The 24,106-nt window shown below is 38.7% G+C and overlaps 3 protein-coding genes across 15 annotated transcripts in view; 1 reads left to right on the top strand and 2 right to left on the bottom strand.

Moving 5' to 3' along the window:
* Window positions 1–5,038, bottom strand: part of REXO5 (RNA exonuclease 5) — an 80,877-nt gene extending 75,839 nt beyond the window's left edge. For 4 of the 8 annotated variants that reach the window (XM_059897954.1, XM_059897951.1, XM_059897955.1 and 1 more), the window contains exon 1: window positions 4,423–5,038. In XM_059897954.1, coding sequence (XP_059753937.1) covers window positions 4,423–4,563 — 141 coding nt within the window. In that variant the 5' untranslated portion in view covers window positions 4,564–5,038. The remainder of the gene's footprint in view (window positions 1–4,422) is intronic. The other 4 variants (XM_059897947.1, XM_059897948.1, XM_059897949.1 and 1 more) reach the window with 4 other exon arrangements.
* ERI2 (ERI1 exoribonuclease family member 2) lies at window positions 4,906–18,528 on the top strand. Of its 6 annotated transcripts, XM_059897957.1 has the most exons (9): window positions 4,907–5,127; window positions 7,443–7,510; window positions 7,597–7,680; window positions 8,219–8,346; window positions 8,998–9,154; window positions 10,548–10,648; window positions 11,123–11,204; window positions 16,519–16,607; window positions 16,804–18,528. In XM_059897957.1, the coding sequence occupies exons 1-9, from the start codon at window positions 5,039–5,041 to the stop codon at window positions 18,136–18,138; spliced, it is 2,133 nt and encodes a 710-aa protein (XP_059753940.1). In that variant the 5' UTR covers window positions 4,907–5,038; the 3' UTR covers window positions 18,139–18,528. The 6 variants fall into 6 exon arrangements, with proteins under 6 accessions (XP_059753944.1, XP_059753940.1, XP_059753942.1 ...); XM_059897959.1 differs by lacking the exon at window positions 7,443–7,510 and having other exon boundaries at window positions 5,061–5,127; window positions 7,602–7,712; XM_059897958.1 differs by lacking the exon at window positions 7,443–7,510 and having other exon boundaries at window positions 5,077–5,127; window positions 7,597–7,712.
* A 917-nt stretch (window positions 18,529–19,445) lies between these two features.
* Window positions 19,446–24,106, bottom strand: part of ACSM3 (acyl-CoA synthetase medium chain family member 3) — a 28,563-nt gene continuing 23,902 nt past the window's right edge. Inside the window, 6 exon segments of the mRNA XM_059898700.1 lie at window positions 19,446–19,528; window positions 20,402–20,525; window positions 23,403–23,475; window positions 23,477–23,500; window positions 23,605–23,668; window positions 23,671–23,725. Of these exon segments, the coding sequence (XP_059754683.1) occupies window positions 19,446–19,528; window positions 20,402–20,525; window positions 23,403–23,475; window positions 23,477–23,500; window positions 23,605–23,668; window positions 23,671–23,725 (423 nt within the window).

The raw sequence follows: 24,106 nt of genomic DNA, 5'->3' as shown, positions 1-24,106 counted from the left end.
AGGGAGCAAAGGAGGCTAACTAACTGCCTTGGGGATTGGAGAGTTTTGGAGATAGCATCACTGAGATGAAAATAATGGAGTTGAACCTTGAAAATAATGAGTCAGCCAGGTAGGAGGAAACATTGTGTCTAAACACTTAGTTTGGTTTGGCTGGAGTCAAGACTGCATGTTGCAGAGCGATAGAGATATGAGAGAAGAGAGAAGTGGGAGCCAGTTCATAGATGATCAATGTGGTCTAACCTAAGGAGTCAGACTTTAAGACTCTCCTTAAAATAGCTTCGTACTTACATATAGTTATTAAAGTAATTCATGCTTGTTAAAAAAGAGTCAGATAATAGAGAAGGGTAAAACAGATAAAACACAACAAATAAGTGAAAATAAGTCACCTGTATTTGTACAATTCAAGTACAAGTAATACCACTTTCATTTTGGTCTGGGAGGCAGCAGAGTAATAGTGGTTAGGAGCTCAAGCCCTGGAGTCACGCTACCTGAGTTCAAATACCAAGCTCTACCATTTTTTTTTTAAATTTTATTTAATTATTTGGCTGCATCGGGTCTTAGTTGCGATATGCAGGATCTTCGTTGCAGCATGTGGGATCTTTCATTGTGGTGCACAGGCTCAGTAGTTGCAGCACGCAGGCTCTCTAGTTGTGGCAGGCGGGCTCTAGAGTGCGCAGGCTCAGTAGCTGCAGTGCGTGGGCTTAGTTGCCCCGCAGCATGTGGGATCTTAGTTCCCAGACCAGGGATCAAACCCACGTCCCTGCACTTGAAGGCAGATTCTTAACCACTGGACCACCAGGGAAGTCCCCCAAAGCTCTACCATCTTAAGTGCCTTAAGATGTTAAGAGCTTAGGGACAAGTGCCTTGAGCTCTCTAAGACTAAGTTTTTTCATTTACAGAATAACTACAATCCTACCTCATGAGATTACTGGGAAGACCAATGAGGTACATTGTAAGTGCAATGTACTGAGGCCAGTGCCTGACATACCCTAAGATAAGTACTTAAACCAGGTATTATTATTATTATTATTGCTATTTTCCCCTGTGACTGTTTAAAGCTAATGTTGAACACTTATTATTAGTCATTTATAGTTCTGAGCACTTTATATCTATTAAATCATTTAATTCTTAAGTCTTCTCAAGTGGGCACTACTGTTATCCCCATTTTACAGATAAAGAAATGGAGGAACAGATAAGTGGCAGAACCAAGACTAGAATGCAAGCTACAGATAAAGAAATGGAGGAACAGGGGCTTCCCTGGTGGCACAGTGGTTAAGAATCCGCCTGCCAATGCAGGGGACATGGGTTCGAGCCCTGGTCCGGGAAGATCCCATGTGCCACGGAGCAACTAAGCCCGTGCACCACAACTACTGAGCCTGCGAGCCACAACTACTGAGCCCATGCTCCACAACAAGAGAAGCCACCGCAATGAGAAGCCCACGCACCACAACGAAGAGTAGCCCCCGCTCGACGCAACTAAAGAAAACCTGTTCGCAGCAATGAAGACCCAACGCAGCCAAAAATAAAATAAAAAAAAAGAAATGGATGAACAGATAAGTGGCAGAACCAAGACTAGAATGCAAGCTACAGATAAAGAAATGGAGGAACAGATAAGTGGCAGAACAAAGACTAGAATGCAGGCTGCAAAGCCCAAACTCTTTTCATCTCTACTTTATATGTTTCCCAAGGGATTATACTTTACATTGTTTTGTAACCAACTCCCGCCACCAAGAAAAAAAAAAAGACAGAGAGAAAAAAATTGGGGCGTTCCCTAGCAGTCCAGTGGTTAGGACTAGGCGCTTTCACTGCCACGGCCCAGGTTCAATCCCTGGTCAGGGAACAGAGATCCCGCAAGCTGCGTAGCGTGGCCAAAAAAAATAATAATCTGTAAATATCTTTCCATATCTGTTAAACATAACAAAAGTCAATTTTAATAATAGTCCACTCTTTCAATTTACTTAAAACTTATAATTTATTTGAAAAAAATTCCCTATTGATGACACTGTTGTTGTTTTAAAAAATTATGAACAATATTATGATAAGCATCCTTGTACACCTATTTTCTCAGGATAAATTCCTGGTCAAAATAAGCATGTATATCTTATATTCTGACAATATTGCTAACTCCTGAAAGAATATACCAATTTATATTTACCAAACAAAACTATATGATATTGATAATGTATGAGTAAGGAATCTATGTGGCAGTGAGTAATCATGGTTGCCGAACATGCGATGTCAGAGCCTGAGCAGGGTGAGGAGGGCATCCTATAGGGGAGAAAGCCCAGGACTAGGGGTAGGAACCCAGGATATATATGCAGGACAGTGGCCCAATGTGAAGTGTCAAAGCCTAAGCGGTATGAGGAGGGCATCCATGCAGTGGCAACTGGAGAGCAGTGAGGCTGGCATCAGATGTCAGAAATTCTTTACAGTAAGGAGGGCATCAATGCTGAGGGACAAATAGGGCTGTCACCGAATTCAAAGCCTGAAAAGGGTGTGGGTGTCCATGTGAGAAGGATGAGGGTAGTAGCTTGTCAGAGCAGCAATGAAGGCATTCACATAGGAGAGTGACCTGGTATAAGATGCAGAATGACAAGGGCCCAAGCAGGGTAAGGAAGGTGTGAGGGTGTAGGGCAATGGCAGCAATGGGGGACTGATCAAATATACTAAGATAATGGGAGTCAGGTTTCTCACTGTTATATAAGGAAGTTATAAATATGAAAAGGGAGAAAACTAGAATGAACCCTGTGGAATTGGATTGGAAGTAGAGATATTGATATGAATTCAGTTTTTCAATATGTATACAGAAAAATATTTAAATGTAAACATACGTATGTGTGTATAAACTTATACACAGATATTTCCTAGCTCTCTTTTTGGGATTAGTGACATACCAATAGCAATAAACACATCTAGCACCCAGATCTTGATTTCTAAATGTCACTCTCCACTAAAAAGAACTAAGTCTCCTGGAAGAAGTGGCTGATTCCAGGGCTGGGGCAGGGAAAGCACAGAAGAGTCTGGAACATCTTTGTGTGCCAGAAAAATAAGGAAATGCTCAAGCATGATGGGGTCATGTTAAAGGGACACAGAAGCTAGCTTAATGGCCAAATCTGGGATATTTTGAGCAGCAAAATAAATACAGTAATGGATTATAACTCAATGAATAAAATAGGTATCCACAAATTCATACTAATAAAAAAATGAATAAACTGCAAGTTTAATGAGGAAGCATCTCCCCACAAAATAACAGAGAAAAAGAGTAACTTTAGAGAAGTTTAGCACACACGTTCTTAATCAGGTTATCAGGGTTAACACCACCAGTAATGGGACAAATCAAACTTGTGTACAACCTGATAAAATACAAGACAACAGAATATCACTTCTGTGATATTCCTGCCAAAGATGTATAATCTGAATCTAATTAATGAGGAAACAAACAAACCTAACTTCTACAAAATAGCTGGTCCAGGATTCTTCAAAGGTAGTAATGTCACAAATGTCAAAGAAAAGACTGAACAGTTGTTTGGATTGAAGGAGACATGACAACTAACTGTAACACATGATTCTAGACTTGATCTTATTGCTAAAAAGGACATTATTAGAACAACTGGAGAAACTTGAATGGGGTCTGAGTATTAGATGGTAGCAATATAGCCATGTTATTTCCTGATTTTGATGGCTGCATTTTAGTTATGTAGATTGTTTGTAGGAAATATGTAAACACTAAAATATGGGTGGGGGGAGGCATTCTGTTAGCAACTACAGTACTTTCAAATGTTGGCTGGGGGGTAGTTTTTGATACTGTCCTTGCAAATTTTCTTTAAGTTTGTTTCAAAATAAAGTGATGAGATTGTCAACTTCCTTCGACTTTCCACCGCGTTAACCTTTAAAAAATTGCTTTGCCAATCGGATAGGGCAAAAAAAAAGAAAAAGGAATCCCATTTAAAAAACGTTTTCATAGCACTAATTCCCTTCTGTATAACTGATTTATCATTATCTATTGTTTATCTTCTTTCTCTCTCCACTAGAAAGGTAGTAGCGATCTCTGTTTATTCACTGATGTACCCCAAGTGCCAAGGAAGACAATAGAAATCTGATGACTAAAGGGATGAAAGGCATTATTTAGCTCTCAATAAATGATAGAGATGATCATCAATCTTATTCCCCTCTGGGAATGTAAACTGCACGAGGGCAGGGGATTTTGTGCTTTTATGCACTGGGATACTTCCAGAACCTAGAGCAATTCCTGGCACACAGAAGACTTCAATAAATATCTGTTGAACGAACATGCTTCCCGTGTGCCAGGCACAACACCTGTTTTAAACCGCCAATATCAGCCCTAAGGTATGTGGTATTGTATTATCATTTGGGAGCTCCAAACTGCCTCGGGCCGCCCATTCGGGATCCCCCGTTGCTCACCTTGGCCTCGGGCTGCTGCCTCTCCTCAAGATCCCACGGGTCTCTCATCACCTCAGACGCCCCGACCGGCTTATTCGGGACCCGCCTCCTCTTCCTGCCCTTTTTGGGGGTCCTCCCGGTCCTTTCCTTCTCTGGCTCCATGAGCCTGTGGAGAAAGATCGGTTAGAGATGAGAAAACCACGACGCCCAGATGGCCCGGGCCGTCTCCTGAGTGGGGAGCACAAGGGCTTCGACAGCCTACAACCCTCCTCAGATCTTCTCCTTAATTCAGTTTACGAAGCGCTCCCCGCCCGCCGCGGAAAGAGAGGGTGCCAACGGTCTTCCCCGTTAACGCGGCGCAGAAAACCACGCCGCACCAAGCCAATCGGCTTTACAGTCGACGCCAGAGGCCGGATTCGATACGCTTCCCCAACCGCAAACTCGCCTCCGCCCGTTGGAAAAGAGGGAAGGGGGGCGCTGTCTAGCTGCTTCCCTGCTAAAACCACTCCCCACCCCACAGATTCCCCGAAGACGCGGAAGAGAAGCAGAGCGGAGAGCACCGACAACCCCAGCAGCTGCCTCAGCCTTGGGCGGAGCCGACCGCTTCGCTGCCTCCTCAGCGGCGCGCGGCGTTTGAATGGGCCGGAAGTGGGAGTACAGCGACTTCCGGCAGTTGGGCTGTGAAGAGAAAGGAGCGTCGGGAATGGCGACCAAGAGGCTTGCACGGTACGCTAGGGGGCTCCGGGCGGCGCGGGGGTCGGTCCCGGTCCGGCGCTGGCGTTCGCGTCAGAGTGCGCAGTGTCAGCCTCCGTTCTCTGCAGCTCGGGCGTCCCAACCTGTTCTGGCCGGCCCGGGCTGAAAGGTCTCTGCCTGGACCTCAGTCTCGAGCCTCAGGCAGCCCTCTGCGCGAGCGTGGAAGGACCAAGGCTCTCGACTCTGTGCCCTTGAGCCACAGTCTGCTTATACCAGGCCTCGGGAAACTATTAAGAACGACCCTGGAGGGCCGTTCGGAGGTCGCAGGGAGCCCGGACCGCACTCATCAAGCCGTTCACCCCACCACTTACTCGTGATCCGTTTAATTCACAGGGAGAATCATTGTGGCCTTTTTCCTCATTCTTGGACACGCTGTTCACGTTTGTGATTAATAGAAGCAGTATAATGCATTAGTGAATAGCATGGGTTTCACAGTTGGATGATCCTGGGTTCACAGACGTAATATGTGTTTTCTGGCAAATTGCTGAGTTCGTTTTCTTATCCATTAAATATAGGTAGCAAAAGTGACTACTTTGTACAGTTGTTGAGGATGAAAGGAGGTCACCATCTTAGTTCAGTGCCTACTATGTAGTAAGCGGTCAGTAGGTGTTAGCCATTATTCTCAACTCCCCATCACAGGTCAAACAAAAAACTAGAACAGGAGGTGTCTACCTAGTTAAACTCTACTTAGCACAGTAGTTTTGTCTCAGGGCACATAGGACCTCAGTAAGCATGTAAGCAGTTAGGGTAGGGGTTCCCTGGAGAAAGAGAACCAGGCATGGCTTTCTTAACATAACAGAAGCCATTTTTGGCCGAAGCCATTTTGTAATCTAAGCCTGGACACAATGCTTGTCCTTGAAGAGGTCTCAGTAAGTAATGATCTTAAAGGAACAAAAGAATGCAGAAACAAACGACTGTTCGGCAAGAGAAGCAACAGTGGCAAAGATAATATATTAGTTGTAAAGACCACTGGTTCTGGGAATTCCCTGGTGGTCCAGTGGTTAGGGCTTCAAGCTTCCACTGCAGCGGGCACGGGTTCGATCCCTGGTTGAATAACTAAGATCCTGCAAGCCACGTGGTGCGGCCAAAAAAAAAAAAAGACTCCTAGTTCTGTTTCAGTGGTAAAGATTAGCCTGAGACGCTCAACCACCAGATCAGCTGGAACCCAAGGGATGTTGATGTTGACCTTTTTTGACCCTCTTGACTTCTATCAGCTAAAGCTTGGAATCTTTCATGAATATGCATGTACCCTTAGCTGAAAACTTCCCCAATTTTGTAGTTGAGAGAAACACTGCTTTGGAAAGGATCCCCGCTGTTCTACTTCCTTGCTGCACATAATAAATCCTTCCCTCTCCTGCTCTTTTTTTTTTAAATTAATTTATTTTATTTTATCATTTATTTTTGGCTGCGTTGGGTCTTGGTTGCTGCACGCGGGCTTTCTCTAGTTGTGGCGAGCGGGGGCTACTCTTCATTGCGGTGCGCTAGCTTCTCATTGCTGTGGCTTGCCTTTGTTGCGGAGCACAGGCTCTAGGCGTGTGGGCTTCAGTAGTTGTGGCACGCGGGCTCAGTAGTTGCGGCTCACCGGCTCTAGAGCACAGGTTCAGTAGTTGTGGCGCACGGGCTTAGTTGCTCCGCGGCATGTGGGATCTTCCCGGACCAGGGCTCGAACCCGTGTTCCCTGCACTGGCAGGCGGATTCTTAGCCACTGAGCCACCAGGGAAGAACCCCTTCTCCCACTCTTTGCCTTGGTTGTGTCTTTTGGCTTGACAGCCACCAAGAGGGGAGCACAGTTTTCAGGTAACAAGCTCTTCCCTTTCTGTGGACTTAGCATATTGCCCTTAAGGATCCTTTATCATATATTACCTTTCAGTAGTTTGCTATGGATATCTAGTTTCTTTACCCAGATATTTTAAGCTCCTAGAAGACTGGACCTGCCCTGTCTCCTCTCAGCTGTGCTGTACACATAGCAAGGGCTTGAAAAATGCAAAAGCAAAAATAACTTAGCTTTTCAATGCATCTTTAAAATCACTTGAGTTCCTCAGTATTACTGTAAAATAAGGGGAGCACAAATAATTGGTCTAAGTTTACAAATATGCACTTTGAGGCCCATGCAGGTAGAATGACTGCTAAAGTCAAAAGAGTGCAAAGAACCAGTCTAGTTCAATTTCCTCTCAATCACAATACATTAATCCATTAATAATGAGGGTTATACCATCAGTTTGTTAGCTTATATAAGCAGGAGTATGAATGAGTTTGTTGAGCATACCTGGATCGTTTTACATTTTTAGGCAGCTTGGATTAATTAGGAGAAAGTCAATTGCACCGGCAAATGGAAATCTAGGAAGAAGCAAATCTAGTAAGTAGTGTGCTTCATTTCTTTATTTTCTGTAGCCTTGCATTTTTAACACTGGTAAAACATAAGGACACTCTGATCTTTTGCAGAGCAGTTGTTTGACTACTTAATTGTCATTGATTTTGAGTCGACTTGTTGGAATGATGGGAAATGCCACCGTAGCCAGGAAATAAGTAAGTCTGAACTTGACTGCGAATGGCCAAAGGTAACACTAGATAAGTTACTTTAAAGTTTATAGATATAAAACAGTTAACAGTTAAAGAAAACAAAATGATCTATGAATTGGTAATTTACTATAAAATCTGACTTGACCAAAAAACCCAAAAACCTAATACCTAAATGTGTCATCATATAAAATAATTGTTTTAGGATTGTATACAAAATCTCAATTGCATAGAAACTGAAAAAAACATAATGCCTTTGCAAAAAGAAGTATGTTTCAATTTTCATATGGTCTTCATATTTAATTATGGAAATATATTCAAGAGTTTTAAGTAGATATACCTGTAACTTTAATAGTTTGACTTATTCTTTGGCATAACTTTAACCATTACATTACACTGCTTTGTTCATTTTAATATGCTTTTACTAAAACAATGATTTTTTAATAATGAATGCTATATGATGGTAATATATATTTAATTTAGAGTGATTGCAGCATTAATTTAACAATTGTATATTCAAGTGTCAATTGATGATTCTTTCATGTAGTTGAATTTCCAGCTATATTGCTAAACACATCAACTGGAGAGATTGAATCTGAGTTCCATGCTTATGTTCAGCCTCAGGAGCATCCAATTCTTTCTGAATTTTGCATGGAACTAACAGGCATAAAGCAGGTATGCCCTTCTCTTTTCCTCACTTCTCTTCTCATCCTCCCACCCCAACAAAAAACAAGCAGGCGAGATGCAGCTATTAAAATTCAGAAATCAGTTTCAAAAAGAAAATAAAAGCTATATGCCATTTGGAATTAGATTTATTCACTGTTAGGAGAAATAATGTCCCCTCCAGAAGCCCATTGGAATCTTTAAAAATTAGAAAGAATTGGACTTCCCAGTGGTTAAGACGCTGTACTGGCGGTCCAGTGGTTAAGACGCGGTACCTCGAGGGCACAGGTTCGATCCCTGGTCAGGGAACTAAGATCCCACGTGGTGTGGCCAAAAAAAAAAGAAAGAAAGAATAGTGTTATAAAGATGTATATCAATTTCCATATTTTATGGAAATTAAGTGACATCAAATTTCTGTCGCTCGAGATGTATTTATTGTATTTCTGTGTGATTTAGATTGATCAACCGAATTTTTCTTACCTTGCAGAATTCTAACCATTATATTATTTCTCTCCCATGTGTTTTAACATCTTTTCACTAGATGAACTCTTTGCCAGTTAGAACTTCTTCTTTTTTGTTGTATATCCCCCCAACACTGCCTACTTATGTGCTCAATAATTATGGAATTCTGTTGTTGAATTCAGATTTTATGACTCTATTCAGGCTCAAGTTGATGAAGGAGTCCCTCTGAAGATTTGCTTATCTCAGTTCTGTAAATGGATTCAGAAGATTCAGCAACAGAAGAAAATTATTTTTGCTACTAGGGTTTCAGATATTTCTACCTCTGAAGTAAAATTATGTGCATTTGTTACTTGGTCAGGTAAAAAAAAAATGTTGTATCTATCAATCATAAATGAGTAGTGTTGCCACCATGTAATTCTTTATCTCTGGTAGGAATTATACTTGTTAGCTTCCTGGGCCACGAAAAGAAATCTAAGTGTCTAGCAGATGTTAACCAAGAAAAGTAAATTTATTCATATTTTAAATTTTTTAAATGCCTTAAAAATTTAAGCCCTAACTTTAAAGAATCTTTCTAGACTGCTCCTCTCTGTTCTCCTGAATCCAGGCAAAGACTGGTGAAAACTCTTAGCATGCTATTTTCTACAACTTTGGAAAAAAAAGAGTCCCTATTCAACTCACAACCTTTGCTTTTATACTTTCACACTTCTAATGTAGACATCAAGGGAAAAATGGGCCATTTAAAGTAGACCTTTTCTATGCCCATGTTAGAGCATTCCCGTTAATAGTCATTGATAGCAATGCTGTGCCATTGATAGCATAGCACTGATAGTCTTGGGTCTGTATGATCAGGCCACTCAAGATGGCTGTTCTCTTGTTCTTTGTACATCCCCTGATTGACCAGTCCCTGCTTTACTTACACCCTACTCACATGACTGACCTCCCCTCTTAATACATACTTGCCCCTGGCCCCAGCTAGTGATTGTTCTAATCTTTAGATCAGAATATCTCCACCATGATAGCTTATCAAAGGGGCATAAGGGCTTGCTCCTCAGCTGGTTTCCCTGGGAACTCATGAGCCAACCTGATGTCAGTTCCCCCTGTGACTGGTAACACTTAGCAGAAGACTGCTGCCATCTGCTTCACGTGGTGGAGTGTCGCTCTAAGACCTTGCTTCAGACATGTATGTTCCCCCTGTTCATTAAATCCTTGATGTCTGTGTCACTGATTCGGGCTCTTTATTCTGTTGTGAGGTTGGGCAAGTACAGGGCTTGCAGGCCTGTGGGGTATAGCCCAAAAGGGTCCCTGTAAGATGTTTGGTTTCTCAATTACATTAATATTTTCTAGAATGTTGAAAGCAGATAATCTTTTCCATCTAGACCTTGTAATGTGACACCTTACTCTTCTTTCTGAAGTATCAGTGTGTTTTAGTGGGTTATTAAGAAATCATTTTGAAACTTAGTTACCAACCTAATTTCTTAATAGTAAGTTATGAATAATTGTTAGATATTACCAGGGCAATTAAATTTTACTCTTCTTTTATATATTATATAGTATGTTATATATACCATATGTAGTATATATTATATTTAAAATATAGTATACTATTATAGTATAATATATGCTTTCATATATTATTCTAAGTCCTGCTATTCTGTTTTATATCATCTTTCACCATTTTATTTGTAAATGATAGCATAAGTAAAAACTGCTGGCATCATTGACTTTGTTCTATTTTAATATACTTAATGCAGACTGGGACTTGGGGGTTTGCCTGGAGTATGAGTGTAAAAGAAAACAGTTGCTGAAACCTGTGTTCCTTAATTCTTGGATTGATCTCAGAGTAACTTACAAGGTAAGGGTCAAAGATGGGGGCATGTTCACTTTCTTTCTGTTGAAAGATGATTAAACTTTATCCCACGCATGGGTATGAGTTTCTGCAAACAAAATATTTTGCTTTGAAACATTCACATAAATACTTTTCTTAAAATATATAGAACAACACAAAAATAAGCACATTCCAAATCTAATAGAATAAAAATTATGAGAAGTAAATGGTTAATACCTAGCCCCTAAGGGACTTCCCTGGTGGTCCAGTGGTTAAGACTCCACGCTCCCAATGCAGGGGGCCCAGGTTCAATCCCTGGTCAGGGAGCTAGATCCCACATGCCACAGCTAAAAATCCCACATACTGCAACAAAGATCCCGTGACTAAGACCCTGCGCAGCCAAATAAATAAATATTTTTTTAAAAAAAAACTTAAAAAAAAAATACATAGCCTTTCAAATAGTAATCAATTTTTAAGACATATTATCTTTTATTTGACTAGATTTTCTATAGGAGAAAACCAAAAGGACTAAGTGGTGCCCTGCAGGAGGTGGGAATAGAATTCTTGGGACGAGAACACTTTGGTTGGTATAATTTAAAATTTTATTATGTAAGTCATTCTATCTTTATACAATCTTTCATTTGAACTTCATTTTTTGATGATGTCATTAACAAAGAATATCCTTCAGCCTGAAAAAAGCCCTAATCTATACAATTCAAATTGTTTCCAAGATTTTCAAATTACCACTTTCATAAAATATTGTAAGATAAAGACTGTCATGTAGTGGCTTTCTACTTGCTAAAAAGAATGAAAAGAATTAGCCGAATCAAATGGAGATTATAAACAAATGCCCAAATAATACAGTGGACTAGGGAAAAAACTGAACAAGGCTATTAGATTACTCATAAAACATGGTCCCTACAGAATGTTGGTCATATATATTTTTTTATTTTTAATTTTGGAATATAGTTGATTTACAATGTTGTGCTAGTTTCAGGTGTACAGCAAAGTGATTCATATATACATATACATATATTCATTCTTTTTTAGATACTTTTCTCATATAGGTTATCACAGAATATTGAGTAGAGTTCCCTGTGCTATACAGTGGGTCCTTGTTTGTTATCTATCTTATATATAGTAGTGTGTGTATGTTCATCCCAAGCTCCTGATTTATACCTCCCCCCAATGTTTCCCCTTTGGTAACCATAAGGTTTTTTCGATATCTGTAAGTCTGTTTCTATTTTGTAAATAAGTTCATTTGTATCTTTTTTTTTAAATTAGATTCCACATATGACCAGTATCATACGATATTTTGTATTTTTCTGTCTGACATACTTCACTTAGTATGATAATCTCTAGGTCCATCCATGTTGTTTCAAATGGCATTATTTCATTCTTTTTTATGACTGAGTAATGTTCCACTGTATATATGTACCATGTCTTCTTTATGTATTCCTCTGTTGATGGACATTTAGGTTGCTTCCATGTCTTGGCTATTGTAAACAGTGCTGCACTGAACATTGGGGTGCATGTATCTTTTCAGATTATGGTTATCTCTGGATATATGCCCAGGAGTGGGATTGCTGGATCATATGGTAGTTCTATTTTTAGTTTTTTAAGAAACCTCCATACTGTTCTCCATAGTGGTTGTACCAATTTACATTCCCACCAACAGTGTAGGAGGGTTCCCTCTTCTCCACACCTTCTCCAGCATTTATTGTTTGTAGACTGTTTGATGATGGCCATTCTTACCGGTGTGAGATGGTACCTCACTGTAGTTTTGACTTGCATTTCTCTGATAATTAGTGATGTTGAACATCTTTTCATGTGCTTTTTGGCCATCGGTATGTCTTCTTTGGAGAAATGTCTATTTTGGTCTTCTGCCTATTTTTCATTTGGGTTGTTTGGGTTTTTTTTGACATAGAGCTGCTTGAGCTGTTCGTGTATTTTGGAGATTAATCCCTTGTAGGTCGCTTTGTTTGCAAATATTTTCTCCAATTCTGTGGATTGTCTTTTTGTTTTGTTTATGGTTTCCTTTGCTGTGCAAAAGCTTTTGAGTTTAATTAGGTCCCAATTGTTTATTTTTGTTTTTATTTTCATTACTTTAGGAGGCAGATCAAAAAAAATATTGCTGCAATTTATGTCAAAGAGTGTTCTGCGTAGGTTTTCCTCTGTTTTATAGTATCCAGCCTTACATTTAGATCTTTGATCCATTTTGAGTTTATTTTTGTATACGGTGTTAGAGAATGTTCTAATTTCATTCTTTTACATGTAGCTGTCCAGTTTTTCCAGCACCACTTATTGAAGAGACTGTCTTTTCTCCATTGTATATTCTTGCCTCCTTTGTCATAGATTAATTGACCATAGATGCGTGAATTTATTTCTGGGCTTTCTATCCTGTTCCATTGATCTATATATCTGCTTTTGTGCCAGTGTAATACTGTTTTGCTTACTGTAGCTTTGTAGTATAGTCTGAAGTCAGGGAGCTTGATTCCTCCAGCTCCCTTTTTCTTTCTCAAGATTGCTTTGGCTCTTCAGGGTCTTTGTGTTTCCATACAAATTAAAATTTTTGTTCTAATTCTGTGAAAAATGCCATTGATAATTTGGTAGGGATTGCATTGAAACTGTAGCTTGCTTTGGGTAATATAGTCATTTTGACAATATTGATTCTTCCAATCCAAGAACACAGTATATCTTTCCATTTGTTTGTGTCGTCTTTGATTTCTTTCATCAGTTTCTTATAGTTTTCTGAGTACAGGTCTTTTGTCTCCTTGGGTAGGTTTATTCCTAGGTATTTTATTCTTTTTGATGCAATGGTAAATGGGATTGTTTCCTGAATTTCTCTTTCTGATCTTTTGTTGTTAGTGTATAGGAGTGCAAGAGATTTCTGTGCATTAATTTTGTATCCTGCATCTTTACCAAATTCATCAATGAGCTCTAGTAGTTTTCTGGTAGTATCTTTAGAATTTTCTATGCATAGTATCACATCATCTGCAAACAGTATCAGTTTTACTTCTTCTTTTCCAATTTGGATTCCTTTTATTTCTTTTTCTTCTCTGATTGCCGTGGCTAGGACTTCCAAAACTATGTTGAATAGAAGTGGCAAGAGTGGACAGCCTTGCCTTGTTCCTGATCTTAGAGGGAATGCTTTCAGCTTTTCACCATTGAGAATGATGTTAGCTGTGAGTTTGTCATATATGGCCTTTATTATGTTGAGGTAATTTCCCTCTATTCCCACTTTCTGGAGAGCTTTTATTATAAATGGATGTTGAATTTTGTCAAAAGCTTTTTCTGCATCTATTGAGATGACCCTATAGGGTTTTTTTTTTTTTAACTTTTTATTTTATACTGGAGTATAGTTGATTAACAATGTTGTGCTAGTTTCAGGTGTACAGCAAAGTGATTCAGTAATACATATACATGTGTCTATTCTCTTTCATATCCTTTTCCCATTTAGGTTGTTACATAATATTGAGCAGGGTTCCCTGTACTATGCAGGAGGTCCTTGTTGGTTATCCTTTTTAAATGTAGCAGTGTGTACATGTCAATTCCAAACTCCCGAACTATCCCTCTCCCCACTCACCCCTGCCAATCATAAGTTTGTTCTCTAAGTCTGTGAGTCTGTTTCTGTTTTGTAAATAAGTTCATTTGTATCATTTTTTTTTAGATTCCGCATATAAGTGATATTTGATATTCATCTTTCTCTGTCTGACTTACTTCACTCAGTATGAAAATCTCTAGGTCCGTCTATGTTGCTGCAAATGGCATTATTTCATTCTTTTTAATGGCTGAGTAATATTCCATTGTATACATGTACCACATCTTCTTTATACATTCTTCTGTCAATGGACATTTAGGTTGCTTCCATGTTTTGGAAACAACGCTGAACATTGGGGTGCATGTATCCTTTCAGACCATGTTTTTCTCCAGATACCTGCCAGGAGTGGGATTTCACGATCACATGGTAGCTCTATTTTTAGGTTTTTAAGGAACCTCCATACTGTTTTCCACAGTGGCTGCACCAATTTACATTCCCACCAACAGTGTAGGAGGGTTCCCTTCTCTCCACACCCTCTCCAGCATTTATTGTTTGTGGATTTTTTGATGATAGCCATTCTAACTGGTGTGAGGTGATATCTCATCATAGTTTTGATTTGCATTTCTCTAATAATTAGGGATGTTGAACATCTTTTCATGTGCCTCTTAGCCATCTGTATATTTTTTGGAGAAATGTCTATTTAGGCCTTCTGCCCCTTTTTTGATTGGGTTGTTTGTTTTGCTGATATTAAGCCACATGAGCTGTTTGCAAATTTTGGAGACTAATCCCTTCTCTGTCACATTGTTGGCAAACATTTTCTCCTAATCTGTGGGTTGCCTTTTCGTTTCGTTTATGGTCTCCTTTGCTGTGAAAAAGCTTTTGAGTTTAATTAGGTCCCATTTCTTTATTTTTGTTTTTATTTCCATCATTCTGGGAGACAGATCAAAAAAGATATTGCTGCGATTTATGTCAGAGCGTTCTGCCTATGTTTTCCTCTAACAGTTTGATAGTGTCCAGTCTCACATTTAGGTCTTTAATCTATTTTGAGTTTATTTTTGTAAATGGTGTTAAAGAATGATACTAGAGACAAATGAAGACAAAAGCACAACAATCCAAAACCTACGGAATGCAGCAAAAGCAGTTCTAAGAGGGAAGTTTATAGCAATACAGTCTTACCTCAGGAACCTAAAGCAACTAGAGAAAGAAGAACAAACAAAACCTGAACTTAGTAGAAGGAAAGAAATCATAAAGATCAGAGCAGAAATAAGTGAAATAGAGAAGAAGAAAACAATAGCAAATATCAGTGAAACTAAAAGCTAGTTCTCTGAGAAGATAGACAAAATTGATAAACGTTTAGCCAGATTCATCAAGAAAAAAAGGGAGAGGACTCAAATCAATAAAATTAGAAATGAAAAAGGAGAACTTACAACTGACACCACAGAAATACAAAGGATCATAAGAGACTAGCAACTGTATGCAGATAAAACGGACAACCTGTAAGAAATGGACAAATTCTTAGGAAGGTACAACTTCCTAAGTTGTACCTTCCTAAGACTGAACCAGGAAGAAACAGAAAATATGAACAGACCAATCACAAGTAATGAAATTGAAACTGTGATTAAAAAACTCCCAACAAACAAAAGTCCAGGACTAGATGGTTTCATAGGTAAATTCTATCAAACATTTAGAGAAGAGCTAACACCTATCCTTCTGAAACTGTTCCAAAAAATTGCAGGGGAAGGAAAACTCCCAAACTCATTCTATGAGGCCACCATCACCCTGATACCAAAACCAGACAAAGATACCACAAAAAAAGAAAATTACAGGCCAGTACCAGTGATGAATACCTGCTCATGGGTCTCCTATGGGTGACTGCTATTCACACACTCCCGAGACAGTGGGGGCAGGGCTTGGCGCCTGCTCTCGGGTCTTGTATGGGCAGGTGGTCTCCACGCATTCCCAGGACAGCAGGGGCAGGTTTGGTGGCTTCTTGTGGCCTTCCTAGGGGTGAGGGTTATCCACGCACTCCTGGGACCGCAGGGGCTGGGCCTGGCATCTGCTTGTAGGTCTCCTATGGGCAGCCGCTCTCCGTGCACTCCCTGGACAGTGTGGGCAGGACTCGGTCATATATTTTCGAACTGTCTAACAAAATTTCACCTCCTCCTCTGTAAATGTGAGAAATCTTTCATTGGTAAGGCTGCCACAGCTTTCTACAAGACCATTTTTTATGATTAAAATTAGTAGATGATCAGAAAACCAACAGTATGTTCCAATGTCTGCTTAAGTGGTGGTATTTTTTGCTATATTTCTTTACAGTGGTACCACTAAGTTCAGTGTTTGATATCTCTTTCCTCAGGGTTGGATGATTCTAGGAATACTGCCCTTCTTGCTTGGAAAATGATTAGGGATGGTTGCTTAATGAAAATTACAAGGTCCTTGAACAAGGTTAGTGGTGTCTTACCTCTTTATTCTGTTATTTCAAACTCCAGAAGTAATCATAGGCAAGTTGAAATGTAGATGTCATGTATGCAATCATTTATAAATCAATGATGACATTTTTCTTTTTTGTCATACAATGTGTACTAAAGAAATTATGAATGCAGAATGTCTAAAGCTGTTGGATTTGTCTATGAAATCATAGGTTCCCACTAAGAGGAATCCTAACATTTTCACCAGAAATTTGAATATGGATCAAGTTGAAGAAATATCAGCCTGCAACAGTAGCATTCATGATCCCAGCATATATGGTGGGGAGCCTAAAAATACAATAAAATCCTACGAGGAAGTTCAAATGAAGTCAGTTGGTGTGAATTTTCCTATAAAGGTACAGCAAGATCAGTTACAACTAAAGGGCAATGGAAAAGCAGGTCTTCAGAATGTCAAAAGCTGTTTATCTCTTTTTAATACTGAGTCCTGGACCTCTCTGGGGCAGTTACAGTCTTCCAGTTTGAATACACCTATGCAGAAGCAAATAAACCAACATCTTGCATTTAATACCAATTCTGAGTCTTCAACAGTTGGTTCAGAATTGATACTTGTTTCAACTACCATTTCATCTGTTAATAATGTTTCTGATATGGAAATGAGTTCTGCTCTTGATTGTTTACCTATGTTGGCTGATTGGGAGGATGTAGCTTTACTGCCACCATCTCAACCTGAGCAGAATATATATTGTATGCCTCCCATTAGTGACTCAAACTTAGACACTTCACTTAATTCTGGAGAAAGATTAATGGTTTTAGAAAAATCTGAGATGTTAAGTCAAGAAAACTTTGGAGGCACAGAAGAAACTCCTCAAAAATCTGATACCTCTAAGTCTATTGTATATAAGAGTCCACATACTACTATTTATAATATAAAAGAAGCCAAAGATCCAGGTTCAGATGCTTTTGACTTTAAGTTACCTGAATGTAAATCAAGTAGCTTCAACAGTGTTAATGCCAATATGTCTCATCCTTTAGTTTTGGGGAAACATCCTCTTCATTTAGGTGGTGCTAAGAGGAATCCATCCAGTCCCCTACCTTTCCCACCAGCAAAAAAACAGACCTTCACTATTCATGAAGAAAAGCCTACATCATCTAATGGCTCCCCAGGGGGAAGTTCTTCCAGGAAGGTTCTCCCTTCTATCTTAACTTCTACAGTTAATGTACAAGATCCTTGGAAGGGTGGGAAAATAACACCTCCTTTATGCAAGTGTGGCCGAAGATCTAAGAGACTTGTTGCTTCTAATAATGGACCGAACCATGGAAAAGTCTTCTATTGTTGTCCTATTGGGAAGTACCAAGAAAAGAGAAAATGTTGTGGTTATTTCAAATGGGAACAAACACTTCAAAAGGAGAGAGCCAACAGCATAGTTCTGTCTCATTCCCCAGGGGGACTCACTTTTAACTCTCCAGAAACAAGCCATATTTGTGACAGAAATGTAGATTTTTCTACTAAAAATTCATTGAGACTCAGACCTTCAATGAGGAATTGACTTTTTTTTTACATGTAAACTATGTTTTTAGCTCAATGTGACTTTTACTGCAGTAAAGAGAAAAAAAATTTGTATAGGGCTACAAGTTGTGAGGACATAGTGTATCTGAGCTCTGTAAGCTACACTGAGGCTATTCAACACATTCTCACACACACACACACACACACTGAAAATAGAAAAAAGAATTTCACAGGCTTCTAATTTCATTGACCAGTTATCTAATTTGTCTTCTGTTCATGTATGAATCCTGATTGCCCCTTGAATTCCCACACATTATGAGTATTCTGATAATGTCTTATACTATTTTATTTATATTTCATATATTAACCCATGCCAAATTTATCATACTTTTTTGAAGAACCACAAATGAAATACTTGGTAAACTGTATTTATTAGATTAAATATAATAAGCAGCAATACTAGTATATGATATCCTTGTTTCTTTTTATTGAATTATAATTGCCATGCAATATTATATTGGTTTCAGGTGTACAACATATGATATCCTTCTTTTACAGTTAGACCTTGAAACAAATTTTAAACTATTTTTAATTGTTTGAATAAAAATGTGACCAATAAAAATCACTAGACTGTTTTCAATTATGATAATCTAATATTTTAAGTTTTTCTAAAAACTTTTATAACTTTAGTTTTATTTCAACCCTTGAAAATTGGTTCTGATTTGTATGTCAACATATCAGAAGAATTATTCAACTAAGATTTGAAATCCAACAGGTCAGAGATTTGGTTCAGAAACGCTTCTATACTATATGTTTAAAAATTCCTCGGCAGCTGATGGTATTCTATTTATGTTACCAAATTATAAGAACATTGACACTAATGCAGAGGAATTTACTCAATATTTTATTTCAGAATTTAGCCTATGATGTTATAACCACAAGATATTTTATTTATTTATTTATTTATGGCTGTGTTGGGTCTTCGTTTATGTGCGAGGGCTTTCTCTAGTTGGGGCAAGCGGGGGCCACTCTTCAACGCGATGCGCGGGCCTCTCACTATCGCGGCCTCTCTTGTTGCGGAGCACAGGCTCCAGACGCGCAGGCTCAGTAATTGTGGCTTACGGGCTTAGTTGCTCCGCGGCATGTGGGATCTTCCCAGACCAGGGCTCGAACCTGTGTCCCCTGCATTAGCAGGCAGATTCTCAACCACTGTGCCACCAGGGAAGCCCCACAAGATATTTTAAATTGATTAGTTTATAAGCATACTGTTACATTTTTAAATCACCTTTTCATAATCTTGTGGTTTTACTGAGCCTTATTTTATAGATACCATGATAAGTAATGAATTTAAATTGTTTCCCATTCTTTCTTCCTCAGTTCATTTCTTTTTGTCTTCCCACTAATAGTCTTTGGCAGCTCTTGAATAAATTCTACCTGTAGATATCAAGGGAAGAAAATTAGCCCAGAAGTTTTCATCTTTAGACAAAGTCAATTATATGAAAGTTCTATTATGAACTCTAGGTGAAAGAATCAGGACACCCATTGGGGTGGGTTTTTGGTAACAACCAAAAAAGGGAGAGGGGTATTGTTGAGGATATTTTTCTTGATATTTAGTACAGTAAGTCCCCTACACACGAACCTTCAATTTGTGAACTTTCAAAGATGCGAACGTGCATCTGGTTCCAGCAAGGAACCCGAACCTGTGCCATCAGCATCAGGCCTGAGTGAAATTGCAGCTTGCCCTCCGCCTCCTATTGCTGACAATCCTTCAACTCTACCTCTTCTCCCTCCTCCAGTCAGTAACTCTTTTTGCCTGTTCACTCGAGGCCAGCCCCTGTATGCCAGCTGTTGTACTGTACTACTGTACTTTTCAAGGTACTGTACTGTAAGATTAAAAATGTTTTCTTTATTTTTTGTATTTGTTTTATGTATTATTTGTGTGAAATGTATTATAAACCTATTACAGTACAGTACTCTATAGCCGATTGTGTTAGTTGGGTACCTAGGCTAACTTTGTTAGACTTAACGAACAAACTGGACTTAATGAACGTGCTCTCCAAACAGAACTTGTTCGAATATAGAGGACTTACTGTATTTACTATAAGTCAGGTAAGCCAAATGACCCAACAAATTAGTTTAAGGGTTTCATTTTAATCTCAAAGATTCTGATTCTTATCCGTGTCATTAGTTTAGTTTGGAATATTTGGTATAGCATGTTTGAGGAGAATGTTCATTAAAATGGAAAAGATAAACAGCTGAAAATTTCCAGAATACTAAGCAAATATTGTTCATAATCAGAATACCTGCCTTCCTGGGATATTTGTAAGGTGCTGTAGTTCTTTTTACACGCTCGTGAATCTCCTTCTTCAGTTGTTCTTGATCGTTTGACTTCTAATCAGGGTTCAGAACAATAAAAGCCTTTACTACCTAAAATAAATATTTGAACACCAGGAAGATGAGTTGTATATTCTTATGTTTTAGTGTGTCTTTTCTTTCTCTTAACTTGGGAATCTAATCTAAATACCTAATGGGGTGGGCCAAAAGGTTTATTAGGGCCTGATCCCAGCTCTATGCTCTTAAGCCAGCCAGTTGACTCCCACACCTAGATTTTGTATCTAATACGAGAGCTTCTGGAACCCCTGCTTTGATTATGATCTATACTTGAACCTTCTCATCTAACTACATCTTAAACTCTACTTTCTGACCTGTTTCTGATCATCTCTGCTCTTGACTTCTTGCCTCATCTTTTATCTCCTTCGAAAAAGTTTTCTTTTGGAAACTTGGTAATGCACTAAGCACAGTCTTTTATATAACAACCCAGCCTGATCTAGTCTAGCTCATAGGTCACCACCCTCAGTGTGGCCCTAATAAACAGTATTCTCATGGGTTTGCCATATCCTTATTGAAGGGAACAGTTCACTGAGTGAGACTGTCCACTCTTTATTCCATAGACATTTCTGTTGATGCAAGGCTATGAAGATTCCAGCAGTCACTTTGCTATTGCTCTGAACCATTTACCTGGCCTTCAGTAACAAGAGTAAAAGTGGTAATGGTCCTTGCTCTATAATTGGCAGAAGACAGGGAAGACTTCATCACTTCATGCTCACAAATCCTGTTCCCCAAAGTTCACCCTTCCTTGAAATGTTTTAGAAAATCCTGCCCAGAAATTTTGGACCTTTACTGGAGAAGACAGAGGCCATTCCTCATGTGTAGTCCCCTTCAAGAGTGTATTGGAATTCTAAATGTTCTCTCCTGGGGCACTGCCAGCACTGCCATTTACTGCCTTCCCTAGAGGCAGAACTCTAGGTGAGTCAATTAGTATGCACCACCAAATCCAGAATACCAGCCTAGGGTTTGCCATGGAATGATGCTGCCTTGTGGGCATAGTTCCAGGAGAGTCACCTGTAAATTTTATGATTAAATATTCTGCACTTAAGAGGCTTAAATCTTTTTGAATTCACAGATTCATGTATCTAGCTTGAAGATAAGTTGGCAACATTACCTATCTACCTTGGTCTGGGAGTAAATAGTTGATCAAAAATGGATTATTTGAAAGACTAAGTCACTCAGGACAACTAGTTAGTGAGAAGTGAGGACTTGCAGTTATAAAATTTTCAAATTTTGGTCATTGCTTACCAGTGTGCAGTTTTATAACATTTTATGAGCAATTATTTATTTCTGTCTTTACCAAAACACCTTGAAAATTTCTAAATTACATGTGCCATGGAGCAGTTGTGTGTGTATGCATGTATATAATTTTATCCTATCCATTTTTTGACATTTCATAGAATTTAATCGTATTTATGCCTGCTCTATTTCTTATCAACATTTTTATGAATAAAAAAAATTATCCTTGCTATAAGTGAATTGTTCAAAGGCAAATTATTTTAAGAACTAGTGTCTAAATACTGGTTTGCATATTGATGACTTGTACACTTTGGGTAAAGTCTAATTTATCTTTATAAAAGTCTTTATAAACCATTACAGAAAATGATAAATTATTAAGGAACAATCTAACATGGTTAAGAGCATGAACTCTGAAGTCAGACAACCTGGGTTCAAGTCACACTTTGCATGTAATCTCAGGCAAGTTAGGACACCTCTCTTTGCCTCAATTTCCTTCTCTGCAAAAGGAGTTTGTGAGGATTAAATAAATTAACATATGTATAGGGCTTATAACAATACCTGGAACATACTAAGTCATTAAAAATATTAGGTATTAGTTGTAGTAATTTCTTTTGCACAGAATTTCAGAGAAACTTTGAAGCCCACTTATGGATTTTAGGTTAAAAAAATCTTGTACTTCTACAACTGCAACTAATACATAATATTTTTAATGACTTAATATGTTCCAGATGTTGCTATAAGGCCTATACCTTTGTTAACTTATTTAATCCTCACAAACTTTTTAAGAAATTAAAAATCATTTTCAATTCTATTCTCCAGAGAAAACCAGCGAAGTGGTATAAATTATTCCTGTTTTTTCCCAATACATTTATACATAAAAATTGAACCATGCTATACATTACAGCTTTGAATCCTTCTCTCTTAAAATTTTTTTATTGAAGTGTAGTTGATTTACAATGTTGTGTTAGTTTCAGGTGTACAGCAAAGTGATTCAGATATATATATAGACTCATGAAACCCTACTGGTGGAGTTCAGAGAAAAGGGACAAACTTCAATAATCATTGAATCTGTTCCATACTCTCATTACCTGGAATATTGGAGGTCCTGCCTGGCAAAGGGGGACTGAAGAGTGGCATGGAACCTTTAAACCCAAACTACCACATGATCAGCCCCAACAAAAGTGAGTTTTCAGGACTACTGTCTTATTCATAGTTTATTTCCTGAACCCTCTACTTACTGACTGAGCCAGCCTACTTCTGGTTACTTAGTTCCTGTCTCAGACCTTGCTCCCATTCCTGATATCTGATGCCAGCCTATCCTCCTCAGCTACACCAGGGTCCACGTTGGTTTCCAGACCTTCTGGGTAAAAACTTGAGCCTTCTACCTGACTTCTGGCACCCTATCCTGGTGTGAGCCTGGGTTGCTGGCATTCACACCGTCTTTGCCCCAGCACTCCATGGAAAGGATTCAAATTCTTTATAGTATGTATTTTCAGTCTCATTCTGTAGCAGTTCTCTCTGATTAGCATATTTCTATCTGACTTGCATATTTAGTAATGAGTCTCTAACTTACATAGTGAATGAATCATTTGGATAATTCTGTTTCAATGAACTACTGTTTAGAAGTATGTTAGACTGCCAACAAACTATAAGGTAGAGACGAATCAGTTCTCTTACCTCTCCTCTGATGGGGTCTGGGCTGCTGATGACAGCTAACTCTGCAAGTGCAGAATGCTCAATCAGGGCACTTTATCTCAAACGGTCCAATTCATTAACTGGGAAACAAAACATATGGCAGGAATTTGTAAAGGTGAGCAAAAGGTTAACTCCAGAATACTTACAATCTGTTAACACAAACATATCCACAGACAAAAATTACCCAGAGGATAATATGATATCATCCACTCTTGCAACAAACTAGAAATGTCCATCCATATAGCCCCATCCCCAGTGATACAGAAATTGCCTCGTAGAGTTGAAGCTGTTTCTGTAGGATTATCCTATAAAACTAATAATTAATATTATTTTGAATGTGATTCTTCAGTTGGATTTTTAAGTATTTAAGGAGAAAGAAAAGTTTGGTGTTTTTGAGAATCCTTAGAATGAAGAGGAGCAAGCATGGGAAATAGGGATGAAAGTCTAGCATTGAGCCAGCCCAATAATCAGAAAGGTAAACTGTAATTACAAAGACTAGGCATGCTGCCATCCTGAGAATTTTCTTAGATTGGTCACAAAATAAACATTGCAGGCGCTCAGAGGAGAAGGCTAAATAAGTCTTTTGCTAATTGGTTAATATCTAAACACTTGCAGGAAAAAAGAGAAGTCAATACTCAGAGTTAAAAGAAAGTACCTAATGAGTCAACAGAGAGGGGTTTTTTTGT

This window comes from Balaenoptera ricei, chromosome 15, assembly GCF_028023285.1.
Source record: "Balaenoptera ricei isolate mBalRic1 chromosome 15, mBalRic1.hap2, whole genome shotgun sequence".
Lineage (NCBI taxonomy): Eukaryota > Metazoa > Chordata > Mammalia > Artiodactyla > Balaenopteridae > Balaenoptera > Balaenoptera ricei.
Note: the sequence above shows the minus strand (reverse complement) of the source record. Positions and strands in the feature narration are given on the sequence as shown.

Bases quoted from the DNA above. Each gene is read 5' to 3' on its own strand.
- ERI2 (XM_059897957.1), top strand. From the start codon at position 5,039: ATGGGCCGGAAGTGGGAGTACAGCGACTTCCGGCAGTTGGGCTGTGAA. The intron at 7,511-7,596 runs GTAAGTAGTGTG...GATCTTTTGCAG, and splicing joins TCTAGGAAGAAGCAAATCTA to AGCAGTTGTTTGACTACTTA. The intron at 10,649-11,122 runs GTAAGGGTCAAA...TTATTTGACTAG, and splicing joins ATCTCAGAGTAACTTACAAG to ATTTTCTATAGGAGAAAACC.